This window comes from Caretta caretta, chromosome 12 (genome assembly GCF_965140235.1).
Source record: "Caretta caretta isolate rCarCar2 chromosome 12, rCarCar1.hap1, whole genome shotgun sequence".
Classification (NCBI taxonomy): domain Eukaryota; kingdom Metazoa; phylum Chordata; order Testudines; family Cheloniidae; genus Caretta; species Caretta caretta.
The window spans coordinates 39,429,061-39,447,395 of NC_134217.1; the positions used below are offsets into that span (position 1 = coordinate 39,429,061).

At 57.0% G+C, this 18,335-nt stretch overlaps 1 protein-coding gene across 1 annotated transcript; it reads right to left on the reverse strand.

Moving 5' to 3' along the window:
• Window positions 1-400: 400 nt before the first annotated feature.
• Window positions 401-12,971, reverse strand: MVD (mevalonate diphosphate decarboxylase). Its single transcript, XM_048816726.2, has 10 exons — window positions 12,779-12,971; window positions 11,144-11,214; window positions 9,293-9,407; window positions 8,437-8,583; window positions 7,753-7,952; window positions 6,985-7,059; window positions 4,581-4,799; window positions 3,145-3,260; window positions 2,406-2,514; window positions 401-1,244 (listed from the first exon to the last, which is right to left on the reverse strand). The coding sequence occupies exons 1-10, from the start codon at window positions 12,846-12,848 to the stop codon at window positions 1,164-1,166; spliced, it is 1,203 nt and encodes a 400-aa protein (XP_048672683.2). The 5' UTR covers window positions 12,849-12,971; the 3' UTR covers window positions 401-1,163.
• Between the last annotated feature and the right edge of the window lie 5,364 nt (window positions 12,972-18,335).

Here is an 18,335-nt window from a genome sequence, read left to right on the forward strand (position 1 = left end):
CACAACACCAGCATGTGGGGGGGGAGGGGGGGGAGTGTGTTTTTAAGAGGGGAAGTGAAGAATAACTCCTACAATTGGACCTGCAGAAGGGAATAGGAGGGTAGCCAGAAAGTAACCAGAATTTGCCCCAGATACCAGGGCTCTTATTCCAAACATTTGCTAAAGTAGCTGTGGAATCACAATGGAAAGAAACGAGCCTACATGCATGGTGGGACTGGACTGGTTAGGGCTGCTAATGTAATGTAGGAATTTAATCTACCTGCTTCATTTCCAGCCTCTTCTTGGACAACACCCTCTCCCCCATCCCTCTGGGTGTCTCCCGCTGGATCTTAACAAGTCGAAGGGAAAGCGGGGGGGGGGGGGGGGGGGAAGAATGTAAAAAACTGAGCAGACACACTCCTGGGTTCAGAAAGTGATATTCATGGACATTTACACTTAAAACCAAAAACAAGGAAGAAGGGACATTTCAAGATTGCTCCATTTTTAAAACCCAGCTTCCCAGTTAGCGTAGAGTGGGATGGGGTGATCTGGGGAGGGAACTCCATGCCTGCCGGGGAGCGGCACCAGCTGGCTAAGGGGATGGGTGAGTGAGCCCTTCATCTCTAGGTCAGTCCAGATCAGGCCCCACCAGAAAGGAGTCCAGGGCAGCTGGCACCAGGAGCTGTTCCCATCTGGAAGCGGTTTGCTGTGGAGTCAATCCTTTTCCTAGCAGACGAGCAGCCTCATCACAACTGCCCTCCTTTGCTGGCAGAATTGGCCTGGAGATGGGACCCTCCTTTCCTGAGGGGCCCTGGCCCATGGGGGGAAGAAGCACCCTGGCTGGGCAGTGTGAGGACACTAGCCCTGCCACTGGCCAGGTGGCGTGTGTTCTGCAAGGGGGCTTTGGTCAGCAGCGCTCTTCCCCAGCATTAAATCCCCCAAGAGGGAGCAGCAGGACCTGAAAACCTTCTCCCAGACTGTACCTCACTGGCAATCCCCAAGCTTTGCTGGGATCGATCCCCCAAGGCCACTCCCCGAACGCCTCTCTGCTCTCCTGAGAGCCAGCGACTGAAACAGCATCGCCACCATCCACATTCCCCACTCCCCGCGGGCTGGAAGTGTCTTTGCTCAGCGTGTATCCCTGAGGCTGAAGGGTGCCGGGCGGCTGCTCTGCAGGGGGCTGCTCAGGCACTGAGGCGGGGAAGCCCATCTGCTCCCAGCAGATGGAGGTTGGGATCATCCAGAGGCTGAGGCCCCGGCCCCGGCTACAAGAGGAACAAAGCCACACATTACAGAGGGGAGCTGGAGAGGGCTGCTGGGACCCCTTGGGTGCTACGGGTGAGAGACCCAGACACGTACACAGCAGAGGGTTTAGAGAGCACCAAACAGCTGACTGGGTGCCCTGCTGGGGGGGGGGGGGGGGTTTGAAGAAAGCCCCCTTTGAGCATTGCAATGCCAGAGGTGGGCAGGCCGGTGGTCCGCCTCCTGCCATTGCAGATCTGTGAACCTCACAGTCCAATCTGGGATGACTAAGTCTTCACCAGCAGCCTGCCCCCCATCCAATGCCTCCTCATCCTGCTCTTAACCGGATGCTTGCCCCAGGTCTCCCCTCCGCACTCTGGTGGGTACGTTGGATTTAACCCTGTGATGCCAGGGGACACCTTGCATCACACGCTGCTTTCCTCTCACACCAGCACTGGCCAAACCCACGGCTGGGAGCCACATGGCTCCTCCAGGCCCTGATTCCACGTGGCCGACGTGCTAGGGGACCGCTGGGTCACAGAGAAAGAGGAAGCAGGTGCTGGGATGGGGCGGGGCCAGCTGCCAGGAAAGAACTCAGGGTCTGTCCTCACTAGCAATGTTAAAGTGCTGCACCAGTGCTGGGGGAGAGCTCTCCCCACGCTGCAAAAAACCCACCCCCTCAAGGGGCGCAGCTCCCAGCACTGGGGCACTGTCTACACTGGCACGTCACAGCACTGAAACTTGCAGCGCTCAGGGGGGTGTTTTGTCACTCCCCTGAGCGAGAAAGTAGCAGTGTAGATAAGGCCTCGACGAGCGCTCAGCCCCACCCAAGGAACTGGCTCCACAATCTTGGGGCGCTCCCCCATGGCACAGGGCTCTTGTCCTTACAAAGGGCCAGGCTTAAAGACAGCCTTTGCAATGGGGATTGGGGGGGGAGGACTTAAGCCCCCCTCCCCGCCCCTAATTCAGACTCTGGGGTTCGGAGCGTGGCCAGAGACCCAGAGGGGAGTCAAACAGACCTGTGCCCCTCTCGTTACCCACTCCAGGCTGCGCAAACATGGTTTCTTTCTGCCGCTGCAGACAGTCAACCCCAGGGCCCAGCCATGTTTGAGCTCCCCAGTGTGGATGGGCCCGGGTCTGCAACAGCACCCCACACCTGCCTCAGGCCCAGCCCCACGCCGTACCTCGGTGAGGAGGATGTACCGGATCGCCCCAGGAACAGGCTCCAGCACCACTGTGGAGAGCAGCTCCTCCGAGAGCAAGGCGGGCCCAGCCGGCAGCCCCCTCAGGAACCTGCAGGATATCGGCAGGGGTACGTGGGGCACACGCCAAGAGAGGGGGGATGGGCGGGTGGTCAAATGGGGCTAGGAGTCGCTGCCCTCCCAGTCATCCCCCCCTGCGCCGGGTCACCTCGGGCTGCCCCTCATCTGCTCCAGACTGGCTCTTTCTCACCAATGCCCTCTCCAGGCCCCCAGGCCTAGCTCCTAGAGCTCCCGCCTTAGTCCGTCGCGGGCAGACCCCACTAGTGCTGCCTGACAGCCTCAAACCCTCTGGCCGCTGCAGGCCCTGGGCCCCGGGAAATGCTCGCCTGGAGCAGACCCTGGCACCAGGGCTGAGAGCAGCCGCTAGAGACCCTGGACAGACCAGAATCAAACGGGCCGGGCAGAGGGAACAGCCCTGCTGCCAACTTTCTCCTGCTGCCCCACTGCACCTCCACCCCAAGCACTGCCAATGTCCCTCAATCCCGGCCTGCAGCCCCCTCCCCTGGGAGCCCTCAGCTCTACCGATACCCCTCAATCCTGACCAGCATTTCCCTCCCCCGACCTACGCCCCTCTGCTGGTGCCCCTCAGTCCCGACTTGCAGCCCCTGCTACCCCAGTCCCCAGCACACCGCGCTGGCTGAACAGGGCGGCTGGGACTTACTGGCCTCCATTAGACTCAGGAGGGAAGCTGCACTTCACCACTTCCACAAACTCATCCACCGTGTCCGCCAGGGTGAAGACCACGGCGTTGGGGCCAGCGTCAAAGGTGTAGGCCACCTACAACAGAGCGGACGTGGTCAGCACAGCATGCGGAGCAGGGCTGCCTGTCGCCCGTGGGCTCCAGCGCCCGGCATCCCGAACACTCGCCCAGCCGCAGCCTTTGCTGGCCCAGGGCACGTCTCCACGCTCCGGTGCCCTGCGGCACACTGGCACCAGAGCAGGGAGCTCAGGGGGCAGGTGAATGGGGCTGACCAGAGAGAAACACCTGCTCGAGGAAGGCAGCAAGAAGAGCAGCAGCTGCTTCCTGTTTCATCTGCCCCCTATGAGATGCACATCCCTTCCTCCGCCACGCCACGGGGCCGATGCTAGCACGGCCAGGTGGGCAAACAGATCCTGCCCAGCGGTCCATGAGATCTAGTATTCATGGGCAACACCCGGTGCTGCAGAATGAACCAACCCCCTCATCCCCCGACAGCTGCATCTGGGGTGGGGATCCCTCCCTGAGCCCTGCAGAGAGCAGTGGGGCCCCTGAAGCGTGCGAGCCGACTGCACCTCGTCCTCACATCCACCAACTGCTCGACTCCATCACGCCCCAGGGATCGGGGCCGCGGGATCCCACACATTTCCCACAAACAGTCAGGGGCGTGTGATGGAGATTTGCTGAAGGTTAGTCACTGGGGAAGGGGGGTAGGTGCTGCAGGGTGGGTGGCAGAAGCCGGGAAGGATAGATCACTCACACAGGGAGGTCGATTTTAGTTGGTTTCCTAGGGGCAGGTCGTCTGGGGCAGCAAGGATCCTTTCGTCACACACTGGAGCCCTCTATGGGGGAAATCGCTCCACTAGGAAGTTACCTCCCGCGTAGCGGTTACAAGTCAGTGCAGCCCTACACCGGTTTGCTGTCCCACCCCGGCACCCTGACTGCGCTGCCCTCAGTTAGGTGGGAAGCGGCGTCTCCTGGACACATACCCCAGAGCTCCCAGTGCCACTCCAAGCTGCAGCGCATGGTAGACAATTGCACATGGTTGGGGGGGGGGCCCTCTTGGGTGCCAGGGGAGAAGGTGGTAAAAGTCTCCCAACTCCCACAATCTTCCTGGGGAAATCCCAAAATTCCCTAGGACCTGCTTGAGCACACGTGCTCAGTGAGTGACTGTAGCGCCCGGCACAGCAGATCGGCCCCGGGAGATCTCAAAGGGGCGGCCAATGGCTCATGTTCTGAGCAGACAGACACTACCCTCCAATCACGGGGCTCTGACACTCGCTCCCCTGGCCCCTGTCGCCTTGGTGAAAGGACAGCCGCTCTCTGAACCAGGAGGCCCTGCCCGAAGTGCCATGCTGTGCACCCCTGATGCCAGTCCAGGTAACCCACTCTGAGCCCACCTTGGTCTTGCCGTGGTGCGCGTTGAATCGGTGGGCCAGGGCGATGATGCGCCGGGAGATGTCATTGAGGTAGAAGATGGGAGGGAAGGTGTCCAGGCAGGTGGCATGGAACTGGTTGCTGTCCTTCATGGTCAGCTGGCCAAAGCCCTCAAAGTCTCGCTGCCGGATGAACTGGATCATCTGGGCCATGCGCTCCGGCACCACCGCCTCTGCGCGATGCTGCAATGGGGCAACAGGGACAGTTACACTGAGGGGGGCCCCACTGCATTGGGATGGGGAGACCCACAAAGTCTCATTACTATTTTGGGCACCTGTGCCATCTCCTTGGCACCATCGTCCAGTGGGGGCACCTCATCACAGCACGAGGGATGGACTGCACCATCTCTAACCCTGGGCCCCACACAACCATCGGGAGGGGCTGCTCCCAGCAAGGCCCTACCCACCAACAATGCCCCTACAAAGGTGGGAAAAGAGTCAGGAGAGCTGGAGGAGTCATAGAATCATAGAACTGGAAGGGACCTCAAGAGGACATCTAGTCCAGTCCCCTGCACTCATGGCAGGACTAAGTATTGTCTAGAGTCCATCCTTGACCGGTGTTTGTCCAGCCTGCTCTTAAAAATCCCCAATGATGGAGATTCCACAACCTCCCTAGGCAATTTATTCCAGCGCTTAACCACCCTGACAGTTAGGAAATTTTTCCTAAACCGCTCTTGCTGCAATTTAAGCCCACTGCTTCTTGTGCTTCCTCAGAGGTTAAAGAGAACAATATTCCCCCTCCTCCTTGTAACAACCTTTTACATACATGAAAACTGTTATGTCCCCTCTCAGTCGTCTCTTCTTCAGACTAAACAAACCCAATTTTTTCAATCTTCCTTCATAGTTCAGGTTTGCTAGACCTTTAATCATTTTTGTTGCTCTTCTCTGGACTTTCTCCAATTTGTCCACATCCTTCCTGAAATGTGGCACCCAGAACTGGACACAAAGCTCCAGTTGAGGCCTAATCAGCGCGGAGTAGAGCGGAAGAATTACTTCTTGTGTCTTGCTTACAACACTCCTGCTAATACAGCCCAGAACGATGTTTGATTTTTTCACAACAATGTTACACTGTTGACTCATATTTAGCTTGTGGTCCACTGTGACCCCCAGATCCCTTTCCGCAGTACTCCTTCCTAAGCCGTCATTTCCCATTTTGTACGTGTGCAACCGATTGTTCCTTCCTAAGTGGAGTACTTTGCCTTTGTCCTTATTGAATTTCATCCGATTTACTTCAGACCATTTCTCCTGCTTGTCCAGATCATTTTGAATTTTAATCCTATCCTCCAAAGCACTTGCAATCCCCCCAGCTTGGTATCGTTTGCAAACTGTATAAGTGTACTCTCTCTGTCATTCTCTAAATCATTGATGAAGATATTGAACAGAACCGGACCCAGAACTGATCCCTGTGGGACCCCACTCCTTATGCCCTTCCAGCCTGACCGTGAACCACTGATAACAGTCCCTCCCCACCAGGAGTCAGTGCACAGCTGCTCCCCACTGGCTGTGGAGGGCTGTTTTGAAGGGGATGTCAGGCGGGAGGGCTCCCAAATCTCCCTCCCACCCTCTGGATAGAATTAGTGCTTCAGCTACGAAGGGTCTCCCCAGACGCCCTCAGTCACATCACAACGCGGCAGCTGGCTGAGTTGTTAACACAGTCAGGGATGTTCCAGCAGCTGGCTGAAAACTCGGCCCATGGCCACTTGGGTAGAGCCTGCTCACCCCCGAGTAAAACCTCCCCAACGCGCAGGCAATACCCTCGGATCCAGCAGCCCCCGCAGGAAGAGACTCGGAGCTAAACGGCCTCGGTGTCTCCAGCCGCACTGCGTTACAGCCTGCAAGCAATGAGCTGGTTCCCCGAGTGCATTCAAAGGCGCTCAGTCACTCTAGTGACCAGAGCCCGAGTAACACTGACATGGAACCGTTGTGCTGGAAGGAGTTGGAAAAACACCACCAAATGCACTCAGAGGTCCAGCAGATTTTGCAAGGGAGCACGGCATCAGGCCCAGCAGCCCTGCAGACAGCATGGACGGAATAACCTGCCCGTTCCCGGCCACCATTAGCTAGAGGTCAGCTCAGGCCCTGAAGCAGGAGAGTTTGGATTCCACCAAATTCCACATTTCCAGTCTCTGGGGTCAGGAGTCAAACACGCCCCCCAGCAGGGCTCCAGGGGCAGGTGCTGGAGCACAGGGGAAGTGGGAAGTTAGCATCAGGCCCCCTTTGCTATGGGATTTGAGTGAGTGATTTGGGGGTTATTCCAAACGCCAGCGCCCCCGTCCGCCCCAGCAGCATTGCAGGGACAGCTAGATCAAACGTGAGCAAGAGAAACACCTGCCCCCACACAGCTGAGAACAGGGCTCCAGCCTCAAACCTTCAGCAAGCGGCTGGTGTCCACGCTTGTCTGCATCCCAGCCGTGCTGCCCACCGGTTTCTTCTCAGCGCTTACCTGCAGGGGGGGGGGAGAGGAAGAAAGCTCTTCGCATCAACATCCCCAAGGGCTCTCCCCACCCAGAGGAAGGTGCAGCGGCCCCCAGATGCTTGGGGAACAGATGTCACCACCTGGGGCCAGTCAGCTGCCCCACCCCAACTGGGACATTCTTGGGAGTATCTCACCCCTAAACCCTCAGGACCACTCTGACTCCACGCGCCCCAGCACACCAGGAACAGACACAGCTCTCCCTCCCAAGTGAGGACGCAGCAAACCCCAGAGCCCAGGTCTGGGTCGATAGGTTCTCAGTCTCGGAGAGCGACTGTCTGCAAGAGCCCTACTAGCCAGAATCCCATCTGGAACATACCCCCGCGGATGAACCTCCAGCCCCTTTGGGAGGCAGGCCCGGGACTGCAGGGGAAGTGAGCCACAGGGAGTGGGAGTGACTGCCCAAGGTCTAGTATGCGGGAGAGGCTGGCACAGAACCGAAGAGTCCTGATGCCAAGGTCCCTGCTCTAACCACTAGCCCACACTTCCCTTCCAGAGCTGGGAACAGAACCCAGGAGTCCTAGCTCCCAGGGCAGAACCAGCCCTAGGTCTCACTCTCTCCTCACCATCCCATAATGCTTTTCCTGCCCCACCTTCAGGCTGGATGGATGCCGTGACCTAGGGGTACCAGACCCGCGGGGTTGCCCCCCGGTTCTCACTCACCACCAGGATGAGCACTCTGAGCTCCGGCCAGTGTGTCTCTGGCACCACCTGCTGGGCAACGCTGTCCTTGCCGTCGGGCCGCTCCCCCATCAGCCACTGCACGAAGCCCCCAAGCATGCTCCTGCAGGCGCTGCCCGATCCCTGGCGGGCGACGTCAGAGAGCTCGCCCTCCACGCCATACAGCCGGGCCAGGGTGTGCACTGGGACAGGAGATGGGGTGAGGTCAGCGCGGCTGGGGGACTCGCTCCCCACCCATGGGGCCTGGCCCCAGGGCTCTGGCCAGCTGGATCCTCCTCCACCAGCATCCAGCCCCCTGGGCCGATCCTAGGGTCGCTCGTCCCCAGACAGCCCCCCCCAGGCTTCTCCCCAAACCTCACTACAGCACAGCCCAGCCACGGGGGAGGAAGGGGACAGCACAGCAGCCCAGTGCAGGGCATTTGGGAGGGGAGGGGGGCGAGAGGAGAGAGAGACATGGAAAGCCCACCCTCCACTCCCTGGAGAGCCGGGGACAGTGTGTGTGGGGGGGGGAAGGGACAGCCCGGCACCCTCTCTCAAGAGCCAGGAGCAGGGACAACCCAGCGCATGCACACCACCCACTCCCCCCTCCCGAGAGCCGAGGGCAGGGTGTGGGGGCAAAGAGTGGGGGGGCAGGAGCTGGGGCAGGGCTCACACCCATGCACTCACCCAGGCAGGCATACCCCGCTGCTGAAGACGCCAGGCCGGCCGCCGTGGGAAAGTTGTTCACCGAGGCAACGTGCACTTTGTAGGACAGGCTGAGGGGGGCCGCGGCCCCAGCACTGCCGCCCCTGCGCTTCCTGGCCAGGCGGCGCACTGCAGGACAGAGCAGAGCGGGGCTTAGATGTCCAGAGGCATCTGACCTGCCCCAGTGGGTTCCACGGGGTCTGGACTGGGGGCAGCAGGTCCATGGTTAGCACCTAACACCCCCTCCCCATTTGGGTGCTGGAGAGAAGACAATGAGCAAGGCAGCAGCAGCAGGGCCATGGTGCCAGCCACAGAGGTATCTGCCTGCCCCTCCTCGCTCTCCTGGATGGGTTCTGGGCAGGGCAGGAGAGGGCCTGCACTGGGGTAGCACAAGGGACTTTTAGGGAGCGGGGTACGTCCCAGAGAAGCAGCCTCCACCCCGCAATCTGCAAGGGTCTCAAAGCACTTCACAAGCTTTAAATACAGCCCTTCAAACCCCAAAGAACACGGGGGAGGTTTTACAGAGAGGGAAACTGAGGCACAGAGCAGGGCGGCGACCTGGGCAGGGTCACGTGGGGAACCACTGGCATGGCTGGGAATGGACCCCAGGAGTCCCACCGGCAGCTTGCATATGGCCTTGTGGGGGGGTACTGAGCGCGCCCAGTGGGGATCATGCTCCCAGCAAGTTGGAAGTATATGGGCAACCCAAGGGACTGAGACAGACCTTGACCGCAGGGAAAGCTGGGGGCTCAAACTGGGGCCTGCCCCTTGGCAATTCCAGCTGCTCACCACCAGCCCACCTGGCTGTGCCTGCCCTGCCCCCAGCCAGGATACTCACTCTCCCGCAGGCAGGACTGCAGCCGCGGGTGCCCCACGTTGGCCTCTTCCCCGTTCAGCCAGAGCCGGTCCTCTTTGAAGTCTCTGCTGATGGCGGCCGTGGTGGTGGTTTTAAGCTGGGAGGGAGAGATCAGAGTGCGCTGAGCTGCAGCCAGGGCTAGGCAGGGGCGTTCCAGCGACGTGCAAGCACATGGTTAGATTTAGCTCCAGGGATTGGTGCTGAGCCCCGCCCCGTGGCAGTGGCCACTGTGTGCCACACGAAGCCCCCATCCCCATCTCAGAGGGGGCCGTGGATCAAGTTCTATTTATGACGAGGAAGAACAAAAGCCCAAAATTATTCTAATGTATCACGATTGCTCTCTATCACGGTAGCACCCAAAGGCCCCCATTGTGCTAGGTGCTGTACACAGGCAGAGTGACACAATCCCCTGAAGAGCTGACACAGGTGGAAGAGGGAAGAGACTTGCCCAAGGTCAGCAGAGGTCAGTGGCAGAGGTGGGACTAGAACCATGGTCTTCCAACTCCCAGCCCAGCACCCTGCCCACTGGTCACCCCCTCCCCCTCCATTCAGAGGCTGCTACCCGGCTTTGCTGAATGTGTGAACAGCTTCTGTACAAAGTTTACTTTGTTTTACAGAGCGGCTCCTCTCTAACCGCAAGTGTACGCAGAGCGAAAGCTAAGTGCCCCCAACCCCTTGTTCCCAGGGGGCAGCGGCTTGCACATTTTGCTAGGATAATAATTAAAGGTTTCTATTTATACCACCACTTACCTGTGAACTCACAGCTGCATAACCCCCGCTGGTAGGTAAATACTATCATCTCCCACTTTACACATGGGGAAAACGAGGCAGAGTTGGGAAGTGACTGGCCCAAGGCCACACACAGCAAGCCAGTGGCAGATGTGGGAAGAGAACCCAGGTGTTCCTGCCACCAGGCAATACTCCCTCCAATGTGAGCACTTCTAAAATGGGAAGAGACATCGCCAACAGGCTGGCACCTCTCACCTTTATGAGAGCCAGACTGGGCATGACCTTCCCAAGGCCCTAGAAGTGCAGTTTAAACTAGGTGTCTCTTTGGGTCTGAGGGGCAACAAGTCACCCAAGACGAGGCAGCATTTCAGCACAGGCCACGGGCCAACCAGAGATCCCTTCGGATCCCAAGCCCCCACCTTTTCACCAGGCTGCACCCACCTCGCCCTGCGGGGAAGCGCTGAGCTAATACATGGCTGATACATGTCTCCAAGCACACGTGCCAGTTCAAACACTGCAGAGGGACAGATCACAGTGCACAGGGATCTACAAATGAAGGGCAAAAGGGAACTCCATTGAATTTCCAGGAGTTAATGATTACACCAAGGGATAGACTTGGCCAAATGAGATTAAAATAAGAAAGGGGGAAATTTTGGCTAAATATCAGGGAAATAAGTCCCAACGCTGTGACCCAGGAGGCTGTGTAATATTCTCCCAAGGGAAGGGACAGGAGCCACAGGGGACAATCATGTACTGGTCCTTGGGGAATGCACTGGAATGATGATAACATAGAAAGTAGAGAGAGGAAAGATTTCTATGACACGCTGACAGTGGGGTTTATAGCAAACCACACTTTAGGCAGATGTTTCTCCCACAGTGGCCCATCATTTCCAAGCCCTTTGGGAAGAAAGTTACCACCTGTTTCCTTGAACATTTGCCTGATTGTTCCCAGAAAAAGAGTGCCTGCTGTTGTTTCACTCTCAAATGAAACCCCCCTCTCTGCTCCAGTCCAACCGCTAACAATCTCTCTTCTCTAGCAGCCTCAGCTCCGAGTCACTCCCGAGAAGCATCTTTCCTGGGCTTTTATTACAAGTTCATACCAACCTGATCCTGGTGCAGGGTGACGCTCAGAGAGGAATTGATGGGTAAAATCAGCTCTTCATCTCGCTTCCCCCCTGGAAGAGATTAGATGGCAAAATCAGCATGGAGAGTCCCCAGTCATTAGTACGGGGCTGGGGTTCTCATCAGACAGTTAATCACTCAGGTTCCTGCCTCAGCAGTTGCTCTCAGGCACGTGGAGACCCATCAGAGGAGCCCAATAATGCAATAAAAGAGAGAGACCCAAGTCACTTCCAAATAATCCTCATCAGTCCACAGCGAACTGGCTACAAGAAACAGGTCTGACGAGATCAGGCTACAGAATTCATTCTGCTTGCCTCACCCAGTCCTGGTTAGATACCATGGCCTCTGTTTTAATTTATTAAATCCTACAGCGTGTGCTGCCATGACAGCTGGAGGTGCTTCTGATGCAGAGCCTGAGACAATCAAGGAGGGCAAAATCTGCAAACTCAGGAACAGAGAACAAGCCAAAGTCAGCCCCATTAAAGACAGGCCTGATGGCCCGCCCTGCAGGGGACATGGGGCAGAACAGGGTGCCAAGAGCCCCCACAGAGACCTTTGCCCCAGTGATGGCGAGAGCCTTTCCCCTAGCTATGCCCCCGTCCGGCAGTGCTCTATGTTCCAGTCCCGTTAGACAGAGTCTGAAAGGGACTTCACCGGGGTCACAGGGTTTGGTAACTTTCAGCTCCTCCAAGACTGCCAGACTCAATGAGATTGGCTTTGACAGGGCTCTTCCCCCGGCCCAGACCCGCTCCGCTGCCCTTGACGAAAGGCGCCATCTGGAGGGGCCGCGGGGGGGGGGCCCGCCCGCTGGAGGGGCCGCGGGGGGGGGGCCCGCCCGCTGGAGGGGCCGCGGGGGGGGGGGCGCCCGCTGGAGGGCGCAGCCCCTGCCCCGAGGAGGTTACACAGTCTAACAGACACAGGCGTTTGCTCGCTCAGGCCGACCCCAGGGCCTTCCTGGGGGATACGCGCCCCCCCACCGCCCCCCTCTGGGGCGCTGCCCTGGGACCGGGGCGGGCCAGGCCGGGGGGGGGGGGGCGCCCGGGAGAGGGGGCGGGCCAGGCCCGGGGGGGGGGGGCTGGGCCCGGCCCGGGGGGGGGGGCGTGCCCGGGAGAGGGGGCGGGCCAGGCCCGGGGGGGGGCGTGCCCGGCCCGGGGGGGGGCCAGGGCCCGGCCCGGGGGGGGGGCGTGCCCGGGAGAGGGGGCGGGCCAGGGCCGGGGGGGGGGGCCGGGGCCGGGCCCGGGGGGGGGGGGGCCAGGCCCGGGGGGGGGGCCGGGCCCGGCCCGGGGGGGGGCGTGCCCGGGAGAGGGGGCGGGCCAGGCCCGGGGGGGGGGCTGGGCCCGGCCCGGGGGGGGGGCGTGCCCGGGAGAGGGGGCGGGCCAGGCCCGGGGGGGGGCCAGGCCCGGGGGGGGGGGCGTGCCCGGGAGAGGGGGCGGGCCAGGGCCGGGGGGGGGGCCGGGGCCGGGGCCGGGCCCGGGGGGGGGGGGGGCGGGCCGGGCCCGGGGGGGGGGCCGGGCCCGGCCCGGCCCGGGGGGGGGGCGTGCCCGGGAGAGGGGGCGGGCCAGGCCCGGGGGGGGGGCCGGGCCCGGGAGAGGGGGCAGGGGGGCAGGGGATACTCACAGTACTTGACGACAGCGATGTTGACAGGGGCTGTGCAGGTCACCACGGTGAGGGGCGTCTCCTCAGCCATGCCGGGGGCTGCAGAGGCCCAGGGAGGGAGCCCAGGGGCGCCCCAGCGCGGAGCCGAGCTCTGGCTGCCCGGCCAGGCAGCTGCCCTCCCACACGTGCCTGCCCCGCGCGACACCCCCCCGCATCAGCTGGCGGGAGCGGATTGGCTAGCGGACCAGCAGCTGCTACAGCCGCTTCCAATCAGCACTGGCCCCCCCGCCCGCGGCTGGCTCCGTCAACCAATGGGAGGGATCGGAAGATGGGCGCCGACCGCTCCCTCCGCACCCAGCAGGGGGGACCCTGGCGGCGCCGGGTGCACGTTACCACCCGGAGGCTTTGAGCTGGCACACGAAGAGGGGACTGTTGCTACGGTCGCACCAGGTGCCATATTCGAGAGTGGAACAGCTTGCACATGCGCAGTCTATACAACTAGCTTTCAGAGGAACAGCCGTGTTAGTCTGTATTGGCAAAAAGAAAAGGAGGACTTGTGGCACCTGAGAGACGCACCCATTTATCTGAGCATGAGCTTTCGTGAGCTACAGCTCACTTCATCGGATGCATACCGTGGAAACTGCAGCAGACTTTATATACACACAGAGAATATGAAACAATACCTCCTCCCACCCCACTGTCCTGCTGGTAATAGCTTATCTAAAGTGATCATCAGGTTGGGCCATTTCCAGCACAAATCCAGGTTTTCTCACCCTCCACCCCCCCACACAAATTCACTCTCCTGCTGGTGCTAGCCCATCCAAAGTGACAACTCTTTACATAATCAAGTCGGGCTATTTCCTGCACAAATCCAGGTTTTCTCACATCCCCCCCCACCCCCATACACACACAAACTCACTCTCCTGCTGAATTCCTTGAGGAATTCCACCATGATTTCAACAATTTCCATCCCACCACCAACCTCAGCCTGGTCCAGTCCACACAAGAGATCCACTTCCTGGACACTACAGTGCTAATAAACAATGGCCACATAAACACCACCCTATACCGGAAACCTACTGACCGCTATTCCTACCTGCATGCCTCCAGCTTTCACCCTGACCACACCACACGATCCATCGTCTACAGCCAAGCTCTGCGATACAACCGCATTTGCTCCAACCCCTCAGACAGAGACAAACACCTACAAGATCTCTGTCAAGCTTTCTTACAACTACAATACCCACCTGCAGAAGTAAAGAAACAGATTGATAGAGCCAGAAGAGTTCCCAGAAGTTACCTACTACAGGACAGGCCTAACAAAGAAAATAACAGAACGCCACTAGCCGTCACCTTCAGCCCCCAACTAAAACCCCTCCAACGCATTATTAAGGATCTCCAACCTATCCTAAAGGATGACCCAACACTCTCACAAGTCTTGGGAGACAGGCCAGTCCTTGCCTACAGACAGCCCCGCAACCTGAAGCAAATACTCACCAACAACCACATACCACACAACAGAACCACTAACCCAGGAACTTATCCTTGCAACAAAGCCCGTTGCCAATTGTGCCCACATATCTATTCAGGGGACACCATCACAGGGCCTAATAACATCAGCCACACTATCAGAGGCTCGTTCACCTGCACATCCACCAATGTGATATATGCCATCATGTGCCAGCAATGCCCCTCTGCCATGTACATTGGTCAAACTGGACAGTCTCTACGTAAAAGAATAAATGGACACAAATCAGATGTCAAGAATTATAACATTCATAAACCAGTCGGAGAACACTTCAATCTCTCTGGTCACGCAATCACAGACATGAAGGTCGCTATCTTAAAACAAAAAAACTTCAAATCCAGACTCCAGCGAGAAACTGCTGAATTGGAATTCATTGGCAAATTGGATACTATTAATTTAGGCTTAAATAGAGACTGGGAGTGGCTAAGTCATTATGCAAGGTAGCCTGTTTCCTCTTGTTTTTTCCTACCCCCCCCCCCCAGATGTTCTGGTTTAACTTGGATTTAAACCTGGAGAGTGGTCAGTTTAGATGAGCTATTACCAGCAGGAGAGTGAGTTTGTGTGTGTATGGGGGTGGGGGGGATGTGAGAAAACCTTGATCTATGCAGGAAATAGCCCGACTTGATTATGTAAAGAGTTGTCACTTTGGATGGGCTAGCACCAGCAGGAGAGTGAATTTGTGGGGGGGGGTGGAGGGTGAGAAAACCTGGATTTGTGCTGGAAATGGCCCACCTGCTGATCACTTTAGATAAGCTGTTACCAGCAGGACAGTGGGGTGGGAGGAGGTATTGTTTCATATTCTCTGTGTATATATAAAGTCTGCTGCAGTTTCCACGGTATGCATCTGATGAAGTGAGCTGTAGCTCACGAAAGCTCATGCTCAAATAAATTGGTTAGTCTCTAAGGTGCCACAAGTACTCCTTTTCTTTTTGCGTATACAACTAGCGTCACCGTCATTCAGGCCCGAGCGTTCCAGCGTCGGCCATGACACTATAGGCAAATGCAAGGGAGAGGTGCGGGCTGGGGCGGCCAGAATTAGGGACTGATCCTGCAGCTGAGCAGCCTGGGGGGGCTGATCCTGGGGTCACTGACACCAGACTACCCAGGGTGCCAGGTCTTGCAACGTTATATGGCGGCTTATGTGACTTTGGGAGGGTTTTGGGGATATTTGCAACATTTGGGGGGGCTGGAGGGATATTTGGGGATCTTCACGGGAGGGCCACTATAGCCAAGCTGGAGACTCTCTTACTGTTTAACAGCTGACTTGTCCAAGCGCTGTAAAAATCTATGTACCTCCGCAGATTTTGGAAAGCCCCAGCTTCTGGAGTCAGGGGATCGCCTGCGAAATCACAGCTTTCATTTTAAACTAGTAAGTTTCTAGCCTTTGTGGTTGCCGAGGAAAGCTTAAAACTATCCTTCCCCCTCCCCCCCAATGGCTCAGACACCAGCAGGCAAATAAAAAGAACCAGGCATTTGTTATTTTTATAACTCTTGTGATTTTTAATCCAATCTTCTGATTTTGGGGAGGCCTTTTTAACATTTGAGGTTGGCAGCGCCCCATTCGTGTGTAGCCAACCAGGGTGTCACTCCTGATTTACACCAATGAAAGAGGAGATTCAGCCCTGGTTCCCTATGTTTTCCTGCAAAGTACTGCACACCCCTCAGGGGCTGTGTAACTGCCTGTAATGGGGCCCTTCCAGCAATGTCAGCCAGTGGCATGACGTGGACAGTTCAAAGAGATTTGAGGAAGCAGCCTGTGTGTAAGTTGGGTCACAAGAGTTTAGACACTAGGGGATTTGTAACCAGAGTTCGTTGAAGTAACATTCAGCCTGGCTTTTTAGTTCCTCTTCTTTCTCCTGCCAAGCATGGGTCAGCCCTGGTGGCCAGGCAGATCCTGTGAACATGGCTGCCTGGCTCTGGTGCTGGTTCTGAGCCTCATACACCTGGATCCATTTGTTCTACAGGCAGCTGTGGCAAGAAGGGTGGACTTGGGCAGGTCCATGTGTCATCCTCGTTGTGTATTAAAGCCAGCTGATTTCCACCCCTTCTTTGGACCAGGCTCTTTAACCCTTCATTGAATCATAGAATCATAGAATATAAGGGTTGGAAGGGACCCCAGAAGGTCATCTAGTCCAACCCCCTGCTCGAAGCAGGACCAATTCCCAGTTAAATCATCCCAGCCAGGGCTTTGTCAAGCCTGACCTTAAAAACCTCTAAGGAAGGAGATTCTACCACCTCCCTAGGTAACGCATTCCAGTGTTTCACCACCCTCTTAGTGAAAAAGTTTTTCCTAATATCCAATCTAAACCTCCCCCACTGCAACTTGAGACCATTACTCCTCGTTCTGTCATCTGATACCATTGAGAACAGTCTAGAGCCATCCTCTTTGGAACCCCCTTTCAGGTAGTTGAAAGCAGCTATCAAATCCCCCCTCATTCTTCTCTTCTGCAGGCTAAACAATCCCAGCACCCTCAGCCTCTCCTCATAACTCATGTGTTCCAGACCCCTAATCGTTTTTGTTGCCCTTCGCTGGACTCTCTCCAATTTATCCACATCCTTCTTGAAGTGTGGGGCCCAAAACTGGACACAGTACTCCAGATGAGGCCTCACCAATGTCGAATAGAGGGGAATGATCACATCCCTCGATCTGCTCGCTATGCCCCTACTTATACATCCCAAAATGCCATTGGCCTTCTTGGCAACAAGGGCACACTGCTGACTCATATCCAGCTTCTCGTCCACTGTCACCCCTAGGTCCTTTTCTGCAGAACTGCTGCCTAGCCATTCGGTCCCTAGTCTGTAGCTGTGCATTGGGTTCTTCCGTCCTAAGTGCAGGACCCTGCACTTATCCTTATTGAACCTCATCAGATTTCTTTTGGCCCAATCCTCCAATTTGTCTAGGTCCTTCTGTATCCTATCCCTCCCCTCCAGCGTATCTACCACTCCTCCCAGTTTAGTATCATCCGCAAATTTGCTGAGAGTGCAATCCACACCATCCTCCAGATCATTTATGAAGATATTGAACAAAACCGGCCCCAGGACCGACCCTTGGGGCACTCCACTTGATACCGGCTGCCAACTAGACATGGAGCCATTGATAACTACCCGTTGAGCCCGACAATCTAGCCAGCTTTCTACCCACCTTGTAGTGCATTCATCCAGCCCATACTTCCTTAACTTGCTGACAAGAATACTGTGGGAGACCGTGTCAAAAGCTTTGCTAAAGTCAAGAAACAATACATCCACTGCTTTCCCTTCATCCACAGAACCAGTAATCTCATCATAGAAGGCGATTAGATTAGTCAGGCATGACCTTCCCTTGGTGAATCCATGCTGGCTGTTCCTGATCACTTTCCTCTCATGCAAGTGCTTCAGGATTGATTCTTTGAGGACCTGCTCCATGATTTTTCCAGGGACTGAAGTGAGGCTGACTGGCCTGTAGTTCCCAGGATCCTCCTTCTTCCCTTTTTTAAAGATTGGCACTACATTAGCCTTTTTCCAGTCATCCGGGACTTCCCCGGTTCGCCACGAGTTTTCAAAGATAATGGCCAATGGCTCTGCAATCACAGCCGCCAGTTCCTTCAGCACTCTCGGATGCAACTCGTCCGGCCCCATGGACTTGTGCACGTCCAGCTTTTCTAAATAGTCCCTAACCACCTCTATCTCCACAGGGGGCTGTCCATCTCTTCCCCATTTTGTGATGCCCAGCGTAGCAGTCTGGGAGCTGACCTTGTTAGTGAAAACAGAGGCAAAAAAAGCATTGAGTACATTAGCTTTTTCCACATCCTCTGTCACTAGTTTGCCTCCCTCATTCAGTAAGGGGCCCACACATTCCTTGGCTTTCTTCTTGTTGCCAACATACCTGAAGAAACCCTTCTTGTTACTCTTGACATCTCTGGCTAGCTGCAGCTCCAGGTGCGATTTGGCCCTCCTGATAGCATTGCTGCTTGCTGACTCTGGAGACATTAAGACACTGTCGATGGCCCTTTGCACTCTGACCCAGATCCTTTGCCTCCAGTGGGAGTTAGGCAACTTAATACCTTTGAGGAT

Excerpts from the sequence above, each read along its gene's own strand:
- MVD (XM_048816726.2), bottom strand. The coding sequence starts at position 12,848 with ATGGCTGAGGAGACGCCCCTCACCGTGGTGACCTGCACAGCCCCTGTC. Across the intron at positions 8,584-9,292 it reads GCAGTCCTGCCTGCGGGAGA|TGCGCCGCCTGGCCAGGAAG; the intron begins GTGAGTATCCTG and ends TCTGTCCTGCAG. Across the intron at positions 2,515-3,144 it reads CCTGAGTCTAATGGAGGCCA|GTTCCTGAGGGGGCTGCCGG; the intron begins GTAAGTCCCAGC and ends GATATCCTGCAG.